This window comes from Magnolia sinica, chromosome 19, assembly GCF_029962835.1.
Source record: "Magnolia sinica isolate HGM2019 chromosome 19, MsV1, whole genome shotgun sequence".
Lineage (NCBI taxonomy): Eukaryota > Viridiplantae > Streptophyta > Magnoliopsida > Magnoliales > Magnoliaceae > Magnolia > Magnolia sinica.
Window position 1 is genome coordinate 49,098,506 of NC_080591.1, and position 23,557 is coordinate 49,122,062.

The 23,557-nt window shown below is 41.0% G+C and overlaps 1 protein-coding gene across 1 annotated transcript in view; it reads right to left on the minus strand.

Moving 5' to 3' along the window:
- LOC131235321 (uncharacterized) overlaps positions 1-23,557 on the minus strand; it is a 160,545-nt gene that overhangs the window by 52,267 nt on the left and 84,721 nt on the right. Inside the window, exons 4-5 of the mRNA XM_058232460.1 lie at positions 6,517-6,629; positions 6,310-6,433 (exon numbers count right to left, since the gene is read on the minus strand). Coding sequence (XP_058088443.1) covers positions 6,310-6,433; positions 6,517-6,629 — 237 coding nt within the window. The remainder of the gene's footprint in view (positions 1-6,309; positions 6,434-6,516; positions 6,630-23,557) is intronic.

Here is a 23,557-nt window from a genome sequence, read left to right on the forward strand (position 1 = left end):
CTCGGTGGGATCCCGGGGTCTGCTGTGACTTCCGTTCTTTACATGTCATGTCCAACCGTTTTGAAAACTCAATTTAGGGCATGATCCCCAAAGTGAAATTGATCTAAATAAGGTATATTGTAGGCCTTCATTCAGGTATTTTTAATCTTATCAAAAGGTTGAATCACAGGTGGACCACAGCAAAAGAAACAGTAATAATTGACAATTAAAAACTTCTTATGGGCCATAAAAGTTTTGGATGAAGCTCATATTTGTGCGTTTCCTTCATTCAGATGCTTGTGACCTTATTAACAGGTTGGATGACAAATAAACATTATGGTGGGGTCCCTAAAACGTTTTTAATGGTGGGTATTCAGTCACCACTGTTTCCTTTGGTGTGGTTCACCTGAGATTTAATCTGCCTAATTTTTTTTAATCATACCTAAAACTAGCTGTCAAAATGGATTGACGGTGTGGATAGAAGAAAAATACATTACGGTGGGATCCAAAACCAGGGATCCACTAACCTTGGTGGGTGCGGGTATCCACCGAGCTGTGTCCTCTTCAAGGGCGTTTCCATGGTAACGCCCACCATAGATAGGGTTGTACACGAACTGAGTTAGCTTGGTTAGCTTGCTCGACTCGACTCGAAAAAGCTCGATTTGACTTGGTTCAAAAATGAGTTTGAGTCGAGTCGAGTCGAGCTGATTTTTTGAGCTTGAAAAAATTTCAAACTAAGTTTGAGCTTGCCCGAGCTCGACTTGACTCGGATTGAACGCAACTTGAATCAAACCCGTTCGGTGACTCAGTTACTTTGATATTGATGTTGCTCACCAAGTGTTTGATGAAATGACTCAATGAAGTGTCGGCCGGTGGCAATGAATGTATGTATATGAAACAAATACCCCTTTTCTTGATTTTGATGTTGCCTACAAGGTATTTGATGAAATACCTGTAAAACCGTTGCTAATGTTTTACATACCGTGAGAATTTGAAGGTGCAATCCATGTGTTTGTGAAAATGTTGCACAGGTGAATTCAGCTCAATCTTAGCTCGAATTCAGCTTGAACTGGCCCGAGCTACTGACTGAATCTAGCCAAGCTAGCCAGTCAGGCTCGAGGACCGAGCCAAGTTCGAGTTGGAGTTAGCTAGTGGGCGAGCCGAGCTGTGCCAGGCTCGACTTGGTTCGACTTGTGTACACCTCTAATCATAGATGCTGAATAATGCTTATTTTTAGACGTGGATTACGTCCTACCCTGCCCTGGTCCTAGTGGGGCTATGTGGGCCCACCGCAATGTGTATGCTTTATCCATGTTGTCCGTCCATTCTAACAAATCATTTCAAGGCATGATTCCAGCAAATTTGTCCTACTCCTACCTTGACGGGGCTATGTGGGCCTACTGTGATGTGTGCGCTTTATCTATGCTGTCCATCCATTCTAACAAATCATTTTAAGGCATGATTCCAAAAATGAAGCAAATCCAAGACTCAAGTAGGCCACACCACAGGAAGCAGTTGTGATAATGATGCCACCATTGAAACCTTCTTAGGGCCCACCGTGATGTTTATTTTCTATCCAACCAGTTTATAAGTTGACATACGCATGGATGAAGGATATATATATATATATATATATATATATATATATATATATATATATATATATATATATATATATGGGAAAAGGTACTATGCGCTCCACCTCACGATAAGCTCCCATGAGGTCGAGCTGTGTGGGCCCCACCGTGATGCGTGTCGACCATCAACACCGTGCATTTGATGGGTCCCCTTTAAATTATGGGATATCCCAAAAGTCAGCTGTATACGGAACTCAGGTGGGCCATACCATCTAAAATCATGTGAAAACATGCCAAAAACATATAAAAGCACTTGGTGGGGCCCACCTGAGTTTTGAATGCTGCTAAAACTTGGTATGACCCCTAATCCTAGTGGGACACACATAATGGATGGGCTGGATTTGCAAACCACGTCTTGGTGGGCCCAAAAAATGATTATGAATGTTTTAATGGTGCACGGCCCCTCTCAACTTCTGTATGTGGTGTGGCCCACACAAGTCACGGATTGACTTGATTTTTGAGACCTAGGCCCACGATGGAATGGTGCATCTGACTGATGGGGTAGATGTTCGAAACGCATCACCGTGGGGCCCACACAGCTTGACCTCATGGGAGCCCGCATGCACTTGACCGTATAGTACCATTTCTCATATATATATATATGGGAAAAGGTTCTATGTGGTCGAGCTCATGGGAACTTCCCATGAGGTTGAGTTGTATGGGCCCCACCGTGATGTGTGTGGAACATCTACCCCATTAGTTAGTTGTACCACTCCATGGTATGCCTAGGGGTTAAAAATCATGTCAATTCGTGACTTTTGTGGGCCACACCACATACAAAAGTCGAGAGGGGTTATCCTCCATTAAAACATTCATAATCATTTGTTGGGCCCACCGAGATGTGGTTCACAAATCTAGCCCATCTATTATGTGTGTCCTACTTGGATGAGGAGTCAGACCAAGTTTCAGACGCATCCAAATTTTAGGTGGGCCCCACCAAGTGTTTTTATATGTTTTAGCCATGTCTTCACATGATTTTAGATGGCATGGCCGACCCGAGTTCCTTATACGGATGCTTTTTGGGATATCCCATAATTTAAAGGGGACCCATCAAATGCACGATGTTGATGTTCGACATGCATCACGGTGGGGCCACAGAGCTTTCCATGAGGTCGATCGCATAGAACCATTTCCATATATATATATATATATATATATATATATATATATATATATATATATATATATATCTTGATCAAAAACTTCATGGCCTTCATGAAGCTTTCAAAGGTAGGCGTTCAATCTCCATTTTCCTGTGGTGCTGCTTCTGAAGCCTTAGGATTTGCCTCCTTTTTCGGCTCATGCCTTAAAATGATATTCTAAAATTGAAAACGAGATGGATAAAACATATATATCACTTTGGACCTAGAGAGCCCCCGCCAAGATCGTCTCCATCCAGGCAGAGGTAGGACGCCATCCGCATCCCGTACTTTCATCATTTACAAGTTGGTCCTCAATATAAACAAATTAAAATTTTCCATTCAGATGGAGGCGGTGAGTTCATCAACTCCAAACTTTCAACTCACTTTCTCTCCACAGGCATTATTCATCAGATATCTTCCCCGTATACACCTGAGCAGACTGGTATGGTTGAAAGACGACACAGGACTATAAGAGAGCTAGGTATGACTATGTTATTTCATTGTGGTGCTCCTTTATTTCTATGGGTAGAAACTTTCACTACAGCTGTCTACCTTATGAATCGACTGCCTACATCTGCCCTTAATTTTGAAACCCCATAATTTACGCTGCATGGAGCTCATCCTATTTACTCTTTACTTCGTACCTTTGGCTCTAAATGTTTTCCTTACACTTGGGACACACGACATCACAAGTTTGATCCAAAAATAATTCTTTGTATTTTTGTAGGCTACAGTGATAAACACAAGGGATACAAGTGCTTTCATCCTTCAAGCAATTTATTTTTAATCTCTCGGCATGTTGTTTTTGATGAGTTAGTCTTTCCTTATAAGACTGCTAACACTTCTCGCATCACATCTACTAAGCCACAGGTCATTAGCATCTTTGATTCTTGGTTACCACACACTGACATGTGCTTCCCTGTTGGACCTTCTTTGGCATCTTCAACACCACCTTGTTTGAGTCCCTTACCAGGAATAAACATCCATCATCCAACCCCACCATCCCACCATCCAGGTTCCACTGACCTACCAGATTTTCCATCCTCCCTTTCAGAGACTTCTGATATGCTTACCCACAATCATAGATCGGCACTACCTGAAACACCTCCACCGCACGAGTCTCAACCAGCGCCGCTTCCACAACTCATGTCTGAACCATCAGAGTTATCTCACCTTACTCCAGTTTCTTTAACACCAATATCTCATTCTATGGTCACTCGGTCTAAACTGGGTGTGATAAAACCCAATCCAAAGTATGCTTTGATTATAACCACATCTATCAGTGTACCTCGTGAGCCACACAATATTAGATCTGCCTTGGCACATCCTGGGTGGAAAGCTGCCATGCATGAGGAACTTGCAGTATTACATTAAAACTAGACTTAGAAACTTGTTCCTCGCACATCTAACATGCACGTTATTAGATCTAAATGGGTATTCAAATCAAAACTCAAACCCGACGGTTCTCTAGATCGACTCAAGGCTCGTCTTGTTGCAAAAGGCTATCATCAAATTGATGGTGTAGACTACACTGAAACGTTTTCTCTAGTTATCAAACCGGGAACAATTCGCATGATCATTACTGTAGCTCTTGCTCAGCGGTGGCCTATTCATCAGCTAGACGTAAAAAATGCATTCCTGCATAGTCTAATATCTGAAGATATATATATGTATATATATGCAACAACCTCCAGGACTGACGAATTCTCAACACCTGACATATGTTTGCAAACTCCAAAGAGCTTTCTATGGTTTAAAACAAGCACATCATGCTTGGTTTGATCGATTCAGTACCTTTCTCCTTAAATACGAGTTCTTTTGCAGTCTAGTAGATCCTTCCTTATTTATTTTTCATCCTGATTATAGAACACTAATTTTGCTTCTTTATGTAGATGATATATTGCGCACAGAATCCGCTCCATTACTTGTTACAAATTTCACTCAACTACTGAGCAGTGAATTTGCAATGAAAGACTTGGGACCAATTCATCGTTTTCTTGGCATAGAAATCTCCCCAACTTTCAATGGTCTTCATCTATCTCAGTCACACTATGCTCTTACCATACTTGAATAATTTAACATGGTAGATTGCAAGCCCATGAGTACACCTCTCGAAGCTAAGACAAAAACCTCATCAATTGAAACTCTTATGGAAGACCTAGTTACTATTGCGGACTTGTTGGAGCATTATAGTACCTTACACTAACATGCCCTGATCTTTCATTTAGTGTTAATTATGTATCTTAATTCATGCATGCTCCTACCTTGGCATATTTGAAAATGGTTCGGCGTATCCTACGATATGTCAAAGGAACTATTGACATATGACTACATTTTTCTTCAAATACTACACTTCATCTGTTTGCTTTTTCAGATGCAGATTGGGCAGGGTGTCCTACTACAAGACGTTCCACTACTGGCTACTGTACCTACCTTGAAGGAAATCTCATCTCTTGGTGTGCAAAGAAGCAACATTCAATTTCTCGATCAAGCACCGAAGCAGAGTACCGAGCCATGGCTAACACAGTAGCTGAACTCACATGGATGACCTTTATTCTTAAAGATCTCCGCATTCCAATGGCTTTTCCTCCCATACTCTACTGCGACAACCTTAGTGCTCTTCATATGACAATTAATCCTATGTTCCATGCACGAAGTAAACACATCTAGTTAGACTATTATTTTGTGCGTGAACGCGTTGCGCTTGGTTTACTTATCACTCGACATATCTCCACTGCTAACCAAGTTGCAGACCTCTTTACTAAGCCAATGTCAAAGGTTGCCCTTCATTATTTTCGAACCAAACTTTGCCTCCAACTCCGGCATAGTTTGCGGGAGGATATTAGCACACGTCACAACTTAGCAACTGTCGCCTCAATCAGTGGAGGTGATAAGGCCTTAATCAGTAGAAGTGATAAGGCCTTAATCAGTGGAGGTGATAAGGTTGGTGATAAGGCCTCAATCAGTGGAGGTGATAAGGCCTTAATCAGTGGAGGTGATGAGGTTGGCGATAAGGCCTCAATCAGTGGAGGTGATATGGCCTCAATCAATGGAGAGACGTTGAAAGATATCGGTAGTAAAAGATTTTATGGAGATTTGTATTCATGTTTTCATGTTTAAATTCCTTGTCTCTGTAAACGCTTAAAAGCAAGTGTTCACGTTGTAATCAATTGAAATTAAAAAATGGTATTTTTTCTTTAGGGCCCACCTTACTCAAGTTGACACATTGAATTCGAGCTTTCCATATGGAAAACCTTGACCCTACGCAAATAGAGAAGCAGAGATTTAAGCTATTAATCAGTTTCCAAAACCCTTCTAACTTGTATATGACTATGAGCCATCTTATCTATTACTACCCAGTGGTGTGGGTCCTTTTGTTCTCTTAGCTTGCGTTTGGTTGCACCAAATTTCATAAAATTTTGTATGAAATTAGACTAATTAATCATGAAATATCATAATATTTGGTGCAACCAAACACATACTAAGAGAAAAAGAAAAAAAAAAAGAAAATTAATATGAAATAAGTGATACACATGTATCATGAATTGTACCTGTTTCACTGGATAAGCTGGCAAAGGGTTCAAAACGTTGGATGGAGTTGGATAATCCATCATGGCCGTGTTAACATAGGCTGTGCGGAGCCAACGCTCTAGATAATTTGCGCTAATATAGTTCCTGTCACCAAGAAAGAGATTTATACCATAGAAATAGTGTAATTCTTCAACCTGATTAAGGCCACTGTCAAGTTAGACATTTACTCGCATATTTTAAAGGACTTTCGGAGCTCCTCGAGCCCGCCTGGCTGTTTGGCAGAATCGTCGATCAACTTCCATGACCCTTTGATCACCCTATAACAGCTCTCGCTCTCGCTCTGATATTATTGAAAAATAAATTACTAAATCTGAACGATGAGCATGTTTTATTTATTTATTTATTTATTTTTTTGTCATTTTGTGGTGTGGAAACATGTGCACATAAATATGTTTGTTTTGTTAATCTTCATAAAGGCTGCAATTTGGGTTGGACCCACTGACACAACCTGAGGTTAGGATTTAGGATTTAGGGTTAGGTTAGGGTTGAAAAACTCTCACCTTATTTAAAATTAGTCTGGGTTCGATATTCGGTTCCGTCCCTTGCTCGAGTGGAAGACTCTGAGGAGTTTGAACTCGAGGTCTTGGGTTCGAAGTCCATACGTGGTGAAATTCCACTACGGTGGGTGCGTGGGCAGGTAATATCTTTTGGTTCTCCTTACTAAATTTATTTTTGGAGTAGATTTTCATGATCTTTCTTTTAAGTGATTTAGAATCGTTTGATATTGGACTATTCAAACCATCCAATCAATGGTTAATAAAATTGATGGTCCAAATTTACTTAGTTACATAATTCATGAATTTGTTGGCTATCCAAATAATAGAATGGTTATATTCATAATTGGCCAAAACCCAAATTGATTTGATGGTTGAATCATGTAAAACACAGCCTAATCCGTCTATCAAACAGATGGTTCTTGCAATTTCAAGCCATGATTATTTTAACTGTCCAATTAATGGATATTGTAGCCTATCAAGAAGTGGGTATCCAATTTGGAATTTGCACAAAGGCCTATCTACCGTAGCAGTTGTATGGATATAGAAAAGAGATCACATTTTTCTCATGAAATAGTCCTTTAATCCATAAGAAGAGAGAAATCTCTAAAAACAAATAGAAAAGTGATATTATTCAAAGTAAATAAGAGAATTTTTTGTTATTTGTCTGTATTTTCCTATATTCAATATTCTTAAACAACGGTGTATTTATACAAAATTGGTTCAACATATTTGGACAATGGAAGGAAGGATCCCGTGACTTCTTGAGATTTTAATAATCAAATTTAGGATCAATTATCCATTTGTGTGATATTCTTAATAATTCTTGAAAGTATGTTCTTATAATATATCTCATTTTCTTTATATTAAAAAAAATCATAAATCCTAATTTTATTCAAAATAGTTTACTTTTCAAAAATATTAAAAATAGTAAAAAAATATCTAACTTACCAAAACAATTCTAGATGGGCAAAAACGAATAACGTATACTACAATCGAACTCTTAAAGCTTTTAAAATAGGAAAACAAAACTTACTAAAAGTAATAGACTCTAACTTAATATCCCAATTTAATCCTTCAAATTCTAGGCTTCAAACAACAAATTTGTTAGGTCGTCTGAAGCTTTTCAACTTATATCATAGCTTGAAATGGATAACTAGTTGTAAAATTATAGCAGTGAGAAGTCGTGATGTTTTTTTTTTTGCCTAATCTAGACCCCTTCGGCTTAATTTTGTGTGGTCCTAACCTCTTATCAATCAGATAGAAAAACTTTAGAATCAAGTTCAAAACACGTATCTGATACTTTTTCCTTAAAGCATTATTCATCCCCTCTCATCGTTATTAGATTGTGTTAATATATATTTATTTTAAATATATTTAATAATAATAAAATATATAATATATACAAAAAGGGTTTGAAAAAATGCTTTTTCATGGGTTTTGGGAATACTCCCACATTGGAAAAAGAGGAGGAGTTTTGGGTATAAATGAGAATGGCGGAGTATAGTTATGTTTACCCACCTAGTCTGAGGAGAATTGGAGCTTGCGTGTTCTAGTGCGCGCGGGCTCGGGCTCGTTCGAGGGCGTGGGCATGTAAGGCAGTATGGCTATAGAGGTGCTAGTGGCGCACTTTATACGTCCGCATCGTGTTGCAGAGGGTCGCTCGTTTGCGACCTTACGCGAACCAGAGCGAGACGTGTGTGAGTCGCGGTGCGACTGAGAAGCTAAGACAGGCTAGCTGGAAAATTAGAGGACGATAGAGGACCCTCACTATATATAGAGGCTGAAATGTGACTGTTGTAGGGAGGTGTAACTCCTCATGCAATTCAATGCAAAGCCATGTTGAAACTACTTGTAATGACCCGAAAAATTTCATGCCAAGACCCAAGTACTACCTCTATTTTCCTTAATAGCTATTATGGGGTAATTAGCGCTAAACTCGATTGCTTGTGAAATTAACATCAATCACTTTAAATTGGATCTGCATGACTCAAAACTTGTAGAATCGTTAGCACTATCTTACTCTGAAATCTGGGATTCATCGCTAAATCCAGTTGCTCTTGGAAATTTTTGGAAACTTTGGATCGGACCTGAACCGTGCGTCGAAAGTTCGATAGCGATGATCTTAGACAATTATGGTCACCATGTTGGACTTGGCTATCATCTCGAAAATTAAGTCCAGATGATGTTCTGGGTCGATTTGATTGAGTCTGGAGTGAAGAGAGTGAGAACGGTGAGAAATTAAATGTGATTTTATGAAATCTGAGTCGTGTCGCTTGCGCGATGATTTTAAGAAATCTGATCGTTTGATTCTGATCCAATTTCACCCTCTGATCAGGGAAGATGACCTAGGCATGTCATAGTGCTTGTGGACCTGATCGAGTTTCGGTGACCGTTGAATTGAGTATGGTCCGCCACGGCTGATCTGTAGATCCGATCGGTATGAAAACTCAGTCTAACCTAGATCCATGGTCAGTGAGCTTAAGTCCGACCGCACGTGGAAATAGGCCCACCAGAAGTGTTCCGTTGGATCGAGAGAAGCCTGTTTTGGTTATAACCTAAGTATACCTTGGCCCTGGGGCTATTTTCATCAATATTAGGCCTATATATATACCTTAAAACCCTAGCTCTCTTTTCCATACGAATTTCCTAACCCTAGCTAAGAAAGAGAGAGGAAAAGAGAGAGAAAGTGAGAGAGAAGTTGGTGAATCATCTTAGATTCTTTCCTGTTACTCTACATCCTTAAACCTTCACTTTTGAATCGTTATTCCGGTGATTCTGAGTCCATCCTTGGGTAAGTTAACCTAACCCTAATCTGTTTTAGAGCTTAGATGAGTCTATGCGTTGTTGTAGCTCATTTCTATTCTTGCCTTAGGTTATCCTGTCGCCGTTGACGAAGACATAACGACTGAATCAGTTCGGTACTCTATTTCTGGTTTAAGGTGCGGATTTTAATTGTATAGGTTATGGTTTTCAAGGCTTTCAATGCCAGTTAATGGTTTATTCTTGTTATGGATGAGATTTCATATGCTAAATGCTATGTTTATTTTGCATTCCTGATATGCATGTGTTATATTGAGATTTGTGTATTCTATGTATATGTAGGAAGTACCGTATATGTATAAAATATGAACATGTACTTGCCATGATTATTTGTCGTGTACTTATGCTAACTGTATGTGTGACAACTCCTTGGTAAAAGGAATTGTCCAAATGTGTGTATTTCAACATATGTCATGTATGTTGAACTATGTATTCTAAGTGTTTGTAGAAATGTCTGAATGACTTAAAATGAAATAAATTATACGATTTGCGGACGTTGAGAAGCGATTCTCAACTCTCTTATTGTGGTGTATGATTTCCTATATGCTAGTCAAATTCCTTGTTGTTTAATTTCAAGTATTACTTATGTTCAACTCCATGTTAAGTTGTTATTCTTCAAATGCTTACATACTACATGATTTGAGTTGTTGTTCCATTACTATTCTAAATTGTTGACATGATTATCTGTTGTAGTGGAATGTGTTTGGGACTATGAATAGTCCAGAAAATCGGTAATCGGCCTTGAGTTCGTGGCTGAGATTGCTTTCGCCACGTAGGACGTGTTTTGACGAACCCGAGTCGTATTAGAGTTGTCGGCAGTGGTTTGGCCACGTGGAGTGTTTGCGCACTCTATGTCGTTCAACTCAACGTGCGCTCGTGCTAGTCGAGTTCGCCAAGTAACCCGATTGTCCGATGTATGTTCACCATGTATGGACGCTATTGCTTGAATTTAAGGTACCAAACTTACTATTACAAATCCTGTTAACCATTGTACCTTGATCCGCTAAGACTCATGAGCCGGACATGGTGGTATGGGACACCGTGGTCGAGCTGTCGGCCTATGCTGGGGTGACGAGCCTCCTCGTAGTGACCAGTGAGCAACCAAACTCGTGAGCCGATTATGGTGGTATGAGACACTATATTCGTGCTGTCGGCCTACATTGATTGGTGACGAGCCCTTTGTAGTGACCTCGAGCATACATGGATACCGCATTGAGGTGACGAGCCTTATTGTAGTAACGAAGGTATGATGGACGTGCATTGATTGGTGACGAGCCCTTTGAAATGACCTAAAACCATATGATCGTATGAGATGATATAGGACTGACGACTCTAGAATGGATCACTGTTTGGAAATTGATAGGAGGAAGGTACCTTAGCTTCCCAATCCTGCTGTATGAAAATGACTAATAACAACTTGGTAATCATGTTCATGCACCGCATTTGCATGTGCCTGGAAGAGGTGGCGCACTTTGAGGCGATGTCATGCGTAACGTAAGATGAAGACGCTGAGGGTGTACGCGTGAGGGCACGCATCATTCTACATACATCCTTGCACTAACAAGAGTATTTATGACATGTTTGATTTTCTGCTTTATCATTACTGCTTGATTGAATTGATAACATGTTAACCTTTGCTCTATTGTTCCACTAAGTTGATCACTCACTCCCACGTTCTGGGGTGGTGTTTAAACACCCACCAGACTCTGTCTTAGATGCAGATGTTGATGCGACCCCTGAGGCTGAGCCGGAGTTCGATGATGATGAGGCTGCATTTTCTTTCATGCAGTTTTCAGGCGGGTTCTAGTGAGCCTTGTTCTGATGCGTAGGATTCTGGGATTTCTTTTTGGGAATAGATGATGTCATTTAATGCTTGTAATTTTGATAGTAACACTTGTAAGTATGACCTAGTATGTATATGTATTTCAGGGATTTGCACATGTACACATATATTTCTTTAAGTCTTCCGCTTGCGTTCTTCACTTATCCCTGAATTATGTTGCAGTTTGGCTTAATCTATTCAATGTTTTATGCACTCTTACAAACAACATACATCCATCATCAAATATGTTACATAAGTGATGTTCTGAAACTCGGGAGCTGAGTTATGCTCGACCCCCGAATTTCAGGGCGTTACACTACTGCATGTGGCTAGTCCAACAGCTAGAAATGGCTAGTAAGCTGTCATAATAGTCAACATGTAGTAGCTGGTATGGCTCATGCACAATAGCTAGAAACTGCTAATAATGGCTAGTTTCTCAAACAACCAGAAATTGGTTAAATGAGATTTATTTCCCTGGACCATAACCCCCAGCCACCAATGCTTATATAAGTAGGGCTTGAATGGGTTTCCAATCCATCTCAACTTACTCCAGCAGAACCCATACAAACCATAGCCACTCCTCTCATACAGACCAAAAATTCCAGTAATACAATAAGGTTCATCACAACCATTGCCTGAAGATTAGACTAGTGGTGTGGTCTAAGAACGGTTCATTTGAACCATTAGCTAAAGAACAAACTAGTGCTGTGGTCTAATTCACATTCATCTTCTCTCTTTTCTAGAATTTTTCCTTTTTAATTTCTGCCAGATACTGTATAACAGAGTTCCATTGGTGGGCCTTCGTGTTTGCTAAACGCAGGCCCACACCAGGCTCGTCGTATCCTAGAAGCAATTTTCCTGTAACCTTTCAGCATACTCAATTTACTTGAGTAGGAGCAAATAACGCTTTATGGACAACGTTTCATACATGCTTCAACCCGTCCTTATATCAGATTAATTTGGATTTTTTGGTTTCTATATTTTACAGAAAATCATTATTTTTGTAATTTTTCTAACAATCTTAAAGCGTTTTTTCTAATGGAAGCCGATAGTGTATCGTTGATCAAGTTGATGAATCAAGACTTGATTCATCTTAACCGGTTTGATGGAACCAATTTTACTAGATGGTAAGACAAACTCAAATTTCTTCTAACAGCACTGAAGATATTCTACATCTTAGATCCAAATTTGTAGCCCTTACCTGAAGCAACTGAAGCAGACACACTTGAACAGATCGTTGCTCGCACTAAACGAGCTGAAGACGAATTCCTGTGTCGTGGGCACATTCTGAATGCGCTCTCCGACCGACTGTACGATTTGTACACATAAACATCATCAACAAAGAAATCTGGACCGCTCTGGAGTTCAAATACATGACTGAAGAAGAAGGTACCAACAAATTTCTGATTGCTAGGTATTTCAACTATAACATGGTAGATAATAAACCGCTATTAGCCCAAATCCAAGAACTGTAACTCATAGTAAACAAAATTAAAGCCATTAAGATTGATATTCCTGAATCATTCTAAGTCGGGGCTATTATCGCTAAATCGCTACCAATGTGGAAAGACTATAGAAAGAAGTTGCTGCATAAGACTGAGGACTACACACTGGAACAAATCCAGAAACATCTAAGAATTGAGGAAGAATCCAGTAATTGCGATAAAAAGAATGATAACGGGAATTTCTCGTCTAAAGTGCACGCAGTAGAAAATACTAATAACAAGAATCCAGAGAAGGACGATTCCGTGAAACCTAATAAGGAAAAATTCAAGAAAAACACCCAAAAGAAGAACAAAAAGTTTAAAGGCCCATGACATGTCTGTAGGAAAAACAGGCACTATACTCGAGTTTACCGATATCGCAAGTTTAAAAAAGAAGTAAGTGTAGTAGAAGAAGGCGATATTGTGGCTATGATCACTGAGGTGAATACTATCCAATGAAAGGTTCCTGGTTGGTGGTATGATACTGCTGGTACCATACATGTATGCTATGACAGATCAACATTTAAAACCTATGAGGAATTGACCAATGGTCAAGAAGTCCAAATGGGTAATGAAGTTCGATCAAAGGTTGTTGTCAAAGAAACTATCGAACTGGGAAGAAAGTGATTCTAACAAATGTCTTGTATGTCCCAGATATAATGCGAAACTTAGTTTTTGGGGATCTTCTGGGCAAACCAGGAATAAGGATGGTGTGTGAGTAAGGAAAACTGATTCTATTTAAAAGTGGAAACTTTGTCGAAAAGGGATATACTTGTAATAGTATGGTTAAGTTTTCTCTGAGTGAAAGTAACACTTCTGCATATATGGTTAATCCGTTGGACTGTGACATGATGACTAGCCCATATAGGGTATAGTACCTTGAAGTTCATGGCTAAGAATGGTTTAATTTCATACACAGAAAATGAAATTGATAAGTGTGAAGCGTGCATACGATCCAAAATGACAAAGAAACCTTTCCTAGTGTTAAAAGATTGTCTCAAGTATTAGATTTTGTGCATAGTGATATCTGTTAGTTAAATGACATTCTTACTCGTGGAGATAAAAGGTATTTCATAACCTTTATTGATGATTACTCTAAATATGTGTATATGTGTACCTATTAAAGAGTAAAGATGAAGCATTGAACATGTTTAAGGTATATAAGGCAGAAGTAAAAAATTAACTAAATAAGAAGATAAAAATTCTCCGTAGCGATAGAGGAGGAGAATACTTCTCTAATGAATTCGATAACTTATGTGAAGAACAAGGACTAATACATCATTGTAGTGTGCCATACACACCTCAACAAAACGGAATAGCAAAAAGGAAGAATAGAACATTAGTAGAGATGGTTAACTCAATGTTAATAAGAGCAAAGTTGCCATTAAGTCTTTGGGGTGAGGCATTACTTGCAGTGTGTCATATACTAAACAAAATTCTATTTAAAAAATATAAAACATTTCCAGATGAAACTTGGTAAGGTAGAAAACCTAACCTAGGATATCTTAAAGTGCGGGGGTATTTTGCATATTATAGAACTCCTGATCCAAAAAGAACTAAGTTAGGACCTACAACTATTAAGTGCGCCTTCGTAGGGTATGCACAAAATAGTAAAGCTTATAAACTTCTAGATCTAGAGTCTAATACCATAATAGAATTAAGAGATGTTGAGTTCTTTGAGAACTCACTATCCTTAGAGTCAAAGGATAATGAAGTCCAAACTCCTGATGGAGAACCAAACAGTTTAGCTCCATAAGTAGTGGAAGTTCCTATTGAACCTCGTAGGAGTCAAAGGACAAGAATAGAGAAGAGTCTAGGTGATGACTATATATACTCTCAGTACATTTTTTTCTATCTTGTAGAAGGAGATAGAGAAAATGTTATAAGAAAAATACCTATAGTAATGATTATAGAAGATGATCCTAAAACATATAAAGAAGTTGTATCATCTAGAGACTTAGCTTTCTAAAAAGAAGTTATTAATGATGAAATAGAATCTATAATGTCAAATCAAACATGGGAACTAGTAAACTTACCCCCAAGTTCTAGACCCATAGGTTGCAAGTGGATATTTAGGAAGAAATATCACACTGATGGGACTATCTAAACCTTTAAAGCTTGACTAGTAGCTAAGATTTTTAGACAAAAAGAAAGGATATATTATTTTGACACATATTCTCATATAGCTAGGATAACATCCATTAGGATATTATTTTCTCTAGCTTCCATACATCATCTTCACATCTACCAAATGGATGTAAAGACTGCATTTTTGAATTGTGACCTCAATGAGGACGTATATATGGAACAACTGAAATGATTCGTTCTACCATGAAATGAAAATAAGGTATGTAGATTAATCAATTCTTTGTATGTATTAAAATAAGCACCAAAACAATGGCATGCGAAGTTTGATTCCAAAATACTATCTCATGGCTTTATGTATAATGTAGCTAATAAATGCATATATTCTAAAGTAGATGGTAACTGTATGATTATTATTTGTCTGTATGTTGATGACATGTTAATAATTAGTAATAAAATGGAAGGTGTGACTGAAACAAAGAGGTTTTTATCTTCCGTATTCAAAATGAAGAACCTTGGACAAGTAGATACCATCCTACGTATCAAAGTTAAAAATATTATGGGGGTTATGCTTTGTGTCAATCTCATTATATTGAGAAGATACTAAACAAGTTTAACCATCTAAATATAAAAAAAGTAAAAATCCCATTTGATCCAAGTATCAAGCTAAAAGAGAATAACGGAAAAACAGTTGCACAATTGGAATATGCGAGTACTATAGGGAGTCTTATGTATACTATGCAATGCACTAGACCTGATATTGCATATGTTATGAGTACACTTAGTAGGTTTACTAGTAACCCTAGTTCTGAACACTAGAATGCAATTAATAGTCCTTAGCTACTTAAAAGTAACCAAAGACTTAAGACTATTTTATTCAGAGTTTCCTTCCATATTGGAAGTGTAAGACCCGTAGCCTAGCTCGTACTATTCCGTAAGCTTCCACGATCCTTCCCGTCGAATTTGGGCAATCCACGACCTATGATCGACGTTTGCGCATGACCTCAAGTCGTATCCTATAGATCTGAGTTGGTTCAATTCCAGACTTGTACCATTGCGACCACACTGTCGCTGCGGTTCCAATGCCGCATATTATGTGCCGAGGTGATACCCAAGCCAGGAGATGTGGGCCCGCGTTCAGTTCGAGAAAACACCACCCGTTTGCAATACCAAAAGAACCTCTACAACATGTCCCATCAATCAATCACTCACTAAATCAATCAATCACCTCATGTCAAGTATAAGAGCAACCCCAAAGTTAACTCTCTCTTACCCTATCTCTTACACACCCATACATGTTAAGTACACATCACCCATCACTCACCATCCCTCTCTCCCATCACTTCTCTCATCTCTCCCATTCTCCCCAAGCAACTCCAACGTCCAACATTTCCATGAGAGAGAGGAGAGCTAGTGTGGTCCACCTTGCTACCTCCCATCTTCACCATCCAAGCTGCATATCAGCCATTGAAATGCATTCCATGGAGCTCTAGGACGCATTGGTGGGAGAAGAAGTCCAAGAAGATCAAACGGTGGGTGTTTCTATAGGCCTAGAATTCATTTTTGATGATGGGCCAAGTGAGGCCTACCAATTGATGGTATGGATCTCAGTTTGGACTCTAGATGTGGCTGATGGCCCACTTTAATTTTCATGATCATTTCATGATGGGGCCATTCTCTGTGGACCCCATCATGATGTTTATTTTCTTTACACAAATAGGATCATCTAGACCTTGCATTTTGGTGGAGAAAGGATCTCCATCGTTGATTTTGATCAGTGGGCCCATTTGTAATGGGACCCACTTGATGTATTTTGTGATGTACGGAAGGGAGGGCCCATAGTGCCGGGGTCCCTCCATCACTCAATCTCTCTCTTTCTCTCTCTCTCTTTTCCCTGGTTGATTGGCCATATAATGTATGCAATTTATCCATGTCATCCACCCACGTGGGACCCACTTGATGGACATGTTAGATCTACACCGTCCAAGCTATGTCGGCCCTACCCTCTGGATGATGGGAAAACACACATATTAGATTGATCCAATTAAGTGGGCCATGTCCATGTGGGACCCACCGTGAGTATGTGTTGTATTCAAGCCGTCTAGCATCTAGGGACGCTGGACATGGCCACACGCTGTGAAGTGTGAACAGACAGTGGGTGTATTAAAAAATAAAAAAGTACTTGGTTTTAAGGTTTTGGGTGGACCACTCATACAGGCCCTACCTTGATGTATGAACCTTATCCATGCCATCCATCCCATTTCCCAGATCATTTTAGGCGTTGAGCCGAAAAATGAAGCCAATACGACTATCTGGTGGGCCATAGCATAGAAAAATAATGTTTTTACCGTTGAAATTTACCCTAATGTTTCTGTACTCCAAAATATGTCAAATATTGGGCTTGATGGGTCTATCTTGGGCCATAAAAACCAATGGCTGGGTTGGATTCCCCTGATGTGGGCCCCACCTAGGAAAATCCTTGAGAAAAAAAAGAAGGCAGTAGCAGCTGTTGCTGCTGTTGACCGTCAGAGGACGCCAACAGCGTCCTGCTGCGTGGAACGGTGGGCAGGGACCGTGGGCCCCACTGTGATGTGTGTAGAACATCAACGCTGTGCATTTGGTGTGTAAGACCCGTATCCTAGCCCATACCATTCCATAAATTTTTACGATCCTCCCAGTCGAATTCCAACGACTTGTGACGCATAGATAGCATTTGCGCATGCTCTTGAGTCACATCCTGTAAACCTGAGCCGACTTAAGCTAAGACCTATGTCATCGCGACCGCGCCGTCTTCGCGGTTCCGACGACGCGTCTCGTGCATCAATGTGACGCTTAGATTATGAGATCCGGCCCGTGCATTATCTCGACCGTTGATCGCTTGATCACGGGACCCACCTATCCCTATTGTTGTACTTACCTAGAAACATAATTACTATGATGTCACCTTAAGGGTGACATCACCCTACCCTACTCTACCCTAGCCATAACTCCTTACAAGCAACCACCCCTTCCCTTTTTCCCCAAAAGTCAAACTCGTTAATTGCCTAAAAACCTTCACCTCTCTCTCTCTCTCGTATCTCTCTCCCTACCTCTTTCTTCCTCATTCTCCTTGGCAAAAACCATGTATGTCCAACCATCTCCCACCTTATAACCCCACCAATCCAACCTCTAGATCATCATCTTCACCATTGATAGAACTTCTTAGAGGCATTGGAGTATATGGGAAGAAGAAGAGTAAGGTGGGTGTTTCTCTCTCTCTCTCTCTCTCCTTCCTTTATTCTGTGGCCCACTTAATGAGTGTACGTGATGTCCAAACCGTCCATCAAATGGACCCCATGGCCGTCAAAGCCATGTGAGTTCTACCCTCTGGATGATGGGAAAACATAAATATTATATTGATACAAATCAAGTGGGCCATGTTCACGTGGGACCCACCAGCTGTGGTCCCCACATGTGGGACCCACCTTGATAAATATGTACACGTCCAGCGTCCCTGGACGCTGGATGTTGTGAAAAGTGATCAGACAGTGAGGTGTACTCACCGCTAAAACATAGTTTTGATTTTAAACTTTTTGGGTGGGCCACTCATACAGGCCCCACCTTGATGTATGTATCTAATCAACACCGTCCATACTAATTCCTATATCATTTTAGGCGTTGAATCAGAAAAAAATAAGTCAATTCGAATCCCTGGCGGGCCATATTGTAGAAAACAATAGTTTTGGGTGATTTCAATTGTTAGGGCCTGCTGTGGTAATCTGTGTATCAAAACACACCCAATATTAGGCTTGTTAGTCCCGTCACGAGCTTAGAGACCCAACTAGTGGAGTAGATCCTCCTAATGTGGGCCCCATCTATGAAATTCTTTAAAAAAAAGTAATATTTTAAAAAAAAGGGTGGACGCTACTGCTGCTGCTGCTACTGCGGACGGTAGCAGCGAGCACGTCCTGGCGCGGACAAAACGGGCAGGAGAGTGGACCCCACCTCAGGCCCCACCGTGATGCATTTGGGGCATCCACACCGTGCAATTGATGGGCCCCCTTTAAGCATAGGGACGTCCTAAAAATCAGCCATTTATGGCACTCAGGTGGTCCACACCACCAAACAACAGGGATTGAACGTCTACCATTGAAATCCCTTTTTGGGTCCCAGAAGTTTCGGATGAATATGAAATTTGGAAATTTGTTTTTCCTCTTTATCTAGGTCGGTGTGACCCTACCAATGGTTGGGATGAAAGATAAACATTATGGTGGGCCCCACGTGGGACCCACCTACAAGAGGAGTGGCTAGTGTATGAACACACCAGCTATGCTGCCGCTGTAAAAGACGTCAGCAAGTTCTGTAGGTCCCCACCGGCGTACGTGTTTCACTGTGCTGACCATCTGTTTTGATGGTGGGACCCACCTGCCAACTGACGTAGCAGGTCCTGTGGGTCCCATGTGATGTGTATGTATACCGAAGTCATCCATTGAAGTGGGCCCCACCATTTTCTGGTGCTGTATACGCACCATCCGGCAGCAGTCACTGCTGGACATTTAAAACCACAAATATCAGCTTCCTCCAGAGCTATGGGTCCACATGTGTGGACCCACCTCTCATATGTATGTGTTCTATGCACATGGGACACCACCAGCATGCATATGTTTCATGTACCTCACACGTGTGAAGATTGGCTGGGATGCCTTACACATGTGTAGATTAACTGGTATCCCTCACACCATGGCAGTGTGTGGGGCTACCTTAGCTTGATGTATTGTATATCCACTCCTATCCATCGATTTTACTGGTGGGACCCACCTTATATTAAATCTGCACCATCCATTCATATGGTCGGTGAGTCCTAGCCGCCTGGCTGCTACTATTGACGTCATCAAGATATGTAGGGCCATCGTGATGCATCTGTATGCTGCACCCTCCATTTGAATAGTGTTATGTAGGGGGCCACCATGATGTGTTACATCCGCACCGTCCAATCCATAGACGGTAGGGTGCTGGATGGCTGGGGTACCTCACACCCAGTAATATAGCTGTTGTACATGGGGTTTGCAAGTTCTGTGGGTCCCACCTATTTTGACGTCACCAGGTTCTGTGGGACCCCACCATGATGTACTTATTCCATCCATACCGTCCAGATGGTGCTGGACGGTACTGGACAATATTTGGCCGGTGTTGATTTTCAGAGACAATGGCTGGATGGTGCTGATTTACATGGTAAACGTTTGGATGGTGCTGATTTACCTGGTCAATGTTTGAACAGTGCTGATCATCATTAGTGGGCCATGTGCCCTATGGAATAATAGTGTACAGTAATACACATGTTACACCTACAACCATTTAAATGATTGGTGGTGTGGTCTAAGCCCACTTGAGGCCCATTGGTGCGGTCCATCCATGAGCCCCATCATGATGTATATTTGAGGACCATGTACAGGGCCTACCTGTGAAGTATATAGGCCCATGTGTAGGGCCCAGCTATTGTGTATTCGAAGCCCTGGGTTGTGGCCCATTGTGATGTATTCGAGACCCATAGGCAAGGCCCGACATGACGAGTTTATGGCCTATATAGTGAGGCCCATTGAGATATATTTTCGATCCATGTATTACAGACCATTTGATGTATATAAGGCCCATTTGTGTGGCCCATTGACGTAACCCACTTGATGTGCATGAGCCCTATTATTGCGGCCCACTGATGTAGGGCCCGTTATGATATGTTAGAGGCCCATGGTTGAGGCACATTAGGATGTGTTTATGGCCCATTTGGTAAGGCCCACAGAGATGTATTTTCGGCCCATGGGTCGAGGCCCATTGCGTCGTATTTTCAGCCCGTATATCGTGTCCCATTATGACATGTTTCCAGCCTAGTTATTGAGGTCCGACTTGATGTGTATAAGGCCCATTAGTGCGGCTCATTAATGCGGCCCACTTGTTTGATTGACGCCCATTGATGCGGCCCAATGATGCGACCCACCGTGATGTGCATATTAGGCTAATGGTGCAGCCTAATGTATCGACCCATCGTGATGTGTAGGCCCACGTGCTGCATGTGTAAGGCCACCTGTGATGATTATTTGAGGCCACTCATTAGATATTTGGACCCACCTTATGTTTGACTCTGCATGGGCCACTACTTGGGAGCAATGTTGGTTGAATATCCACATTGATGGGCAATGACGGTTAGATGTCCTCATTGTAACCTTCCCTTAGGCCTTGTTAGGCCCATTCTCTTCGTGGGTTAACTTAGATAAGTGGGCCCCATTCGCTATAGACAGATGGCTCCGTGCTATCGGATTGATATAACCAAGGCCGAGAGCCAATCTTTACATTATTGTTGATTGGTTGCCTATCTATGGACCCCGCCTTGTTTATATATGCTGGTTATCGGTGCCGATTATTGATGCTGATTGTCAGTGCTGATTATAGATATTGATTATCGGAACCGATTATTGAGGCCGAATATCGAGATTGATTGTTGAGGCCCGATGCGATGTATATGCGGCCCGTATTGGAGGACCGTTGTGATGTGCATGTAGGCCGTGTTTAAGGCCTAATATGATGTACATGAGGCCTATGCGATGAGGCCCATTGGGATGCATTTGAGGACTAGGCTATGGAGCCCATTATGATGTATGTTAGGCCCATGAGAAAGGCCCATTATGATGTATGTTAGGCCCATGAGAAAGGCCTATTACGATGTATGTTAGGCCCATGAGAAAGGCCCATTGTGATGTATTCATGGCCCATGATGCATGACTTTGATGTATTCGAGACCCATGTGTAGGGCCCACATGTCATGTATTTGAGGCCCATGAGCAGGGCCCGCCTGTTGTGTATATGTGGCCCTTGAGTAAGGCCCATGTGTTATATATCAAGCCTTTGTGTGAGGCCGTGGGCCCATTATATGTTTGGCTCTATATGGGCCATTCCTTGGGGACAATGTTGGTTAAATGTCCACATGTCGAGGTCGATTGTCGATGCCGGTTGTTGATATCGATTATGAGCATGTGACAGCTTAGCATCATGATACATGCCCATACGCATCATCTGCATGTTTGTTATGAGATGTGGTTGATCATTGCATATGTCATTGAGCAGGTTGTTATGAGACTCCCTGATAGGCGGAGGTTATCTCACATGAGTGCACGGTATGCGCATGATTGATGCATGACTGGATTGTCTGACTCATGCATCTTACATTGTGTGCCCTAGCGACATTAGGGCCGTAGCCTCCATAGACATATCGTGGATGGTTAGATGGGACACCAAAAATATTTAGTTCTAGTATACGGGCACCATAGATGTCCCTGGGTGAAAATTTCTAAACCTCCAAGGTCAGGAGACACCCCAACGTTGAGACCGAGTGGATACATGAGTGCCCGAGTGCCGAATACCAGGAGGCCGCGTCTGCCACTGTGTCGTGGTCGGTTGGGAGGGGGTATGGCCTTACCCGCCCGATGGTAGGGGGCATTACTAGGTTGAGTTTGACCAGCTCGTGAATGGGTCCACTATCGACGTGCCGGATAGGTATTGGCAGACTATTGGTCAGGTGGATAGTGAGGTTTCTTACGCTTACTTGGACTGTGCTGCTAGGAGAGAGACAGTGCCATTTGGAGTGTACTAAACCCCGGTGATGATCCCAGAGATGAACTGTACTGATATGTGAATTTAGTGAGCAGGAGTTACATACTCATTCATGCATTCATTCATTCACTATCCACTCGGGTTGGTGGTGCGCAACTATTTGTTATGTATGCCTTCGCAATGGCCAGGATTTCGGTTGGGGCGCGCAACTAACCTGAGATCAGGAGTTTACCACGTTGAGTTTGACTATCCAAATTTAGGTATGGGACTGGTTTGGATAGAAGTACCTTGTGATAGACCCTATAGCCTGCGATATTACGTACTATCATCCCGACTTCACACTCCAGCTGATCATTCCATTTGCACTGCATGTTGCATTACATCTGCGACATATGGTACGGCTGACGCTATTTGTGTTACTCATCAGGAATGTATATTGTATTGCATCTGATATTTAGCTATCTATGATTCTTCATTTGCATAGTTGTTCTATATTGCATATTCTAACGTTGATTGATTCATGGACTTGTCCGTATTTTCGTTTACTTTGTTATCGTTTGATTTATGATCTTATCAATATTCTGTTTACTATGATAATTCATGCTCTTGTCAGTATTTCTGCTTTTTTTAACATTATACAATTTATGGATTACCAGTACTTTCGATATTGTGTGATTTATGGCATTGTATCCTCGATATCTAATATTTGGCTCGCTTTGACTCTATGGACTTGTATTGTGTACCCTGATATTGTTTGATCCATGGACTTGTCAGTACTTCCGTTTAATCTGATTACTCTGATATTGAATACTTGACACTTATATTGTGCACACACTTACACCACCCTGTAAGCTTTTTATAAGCTTATGCATGATAGATGCATGCAGGTGATGTTAGGTTTCAGCAGTGTTGAGCTTAG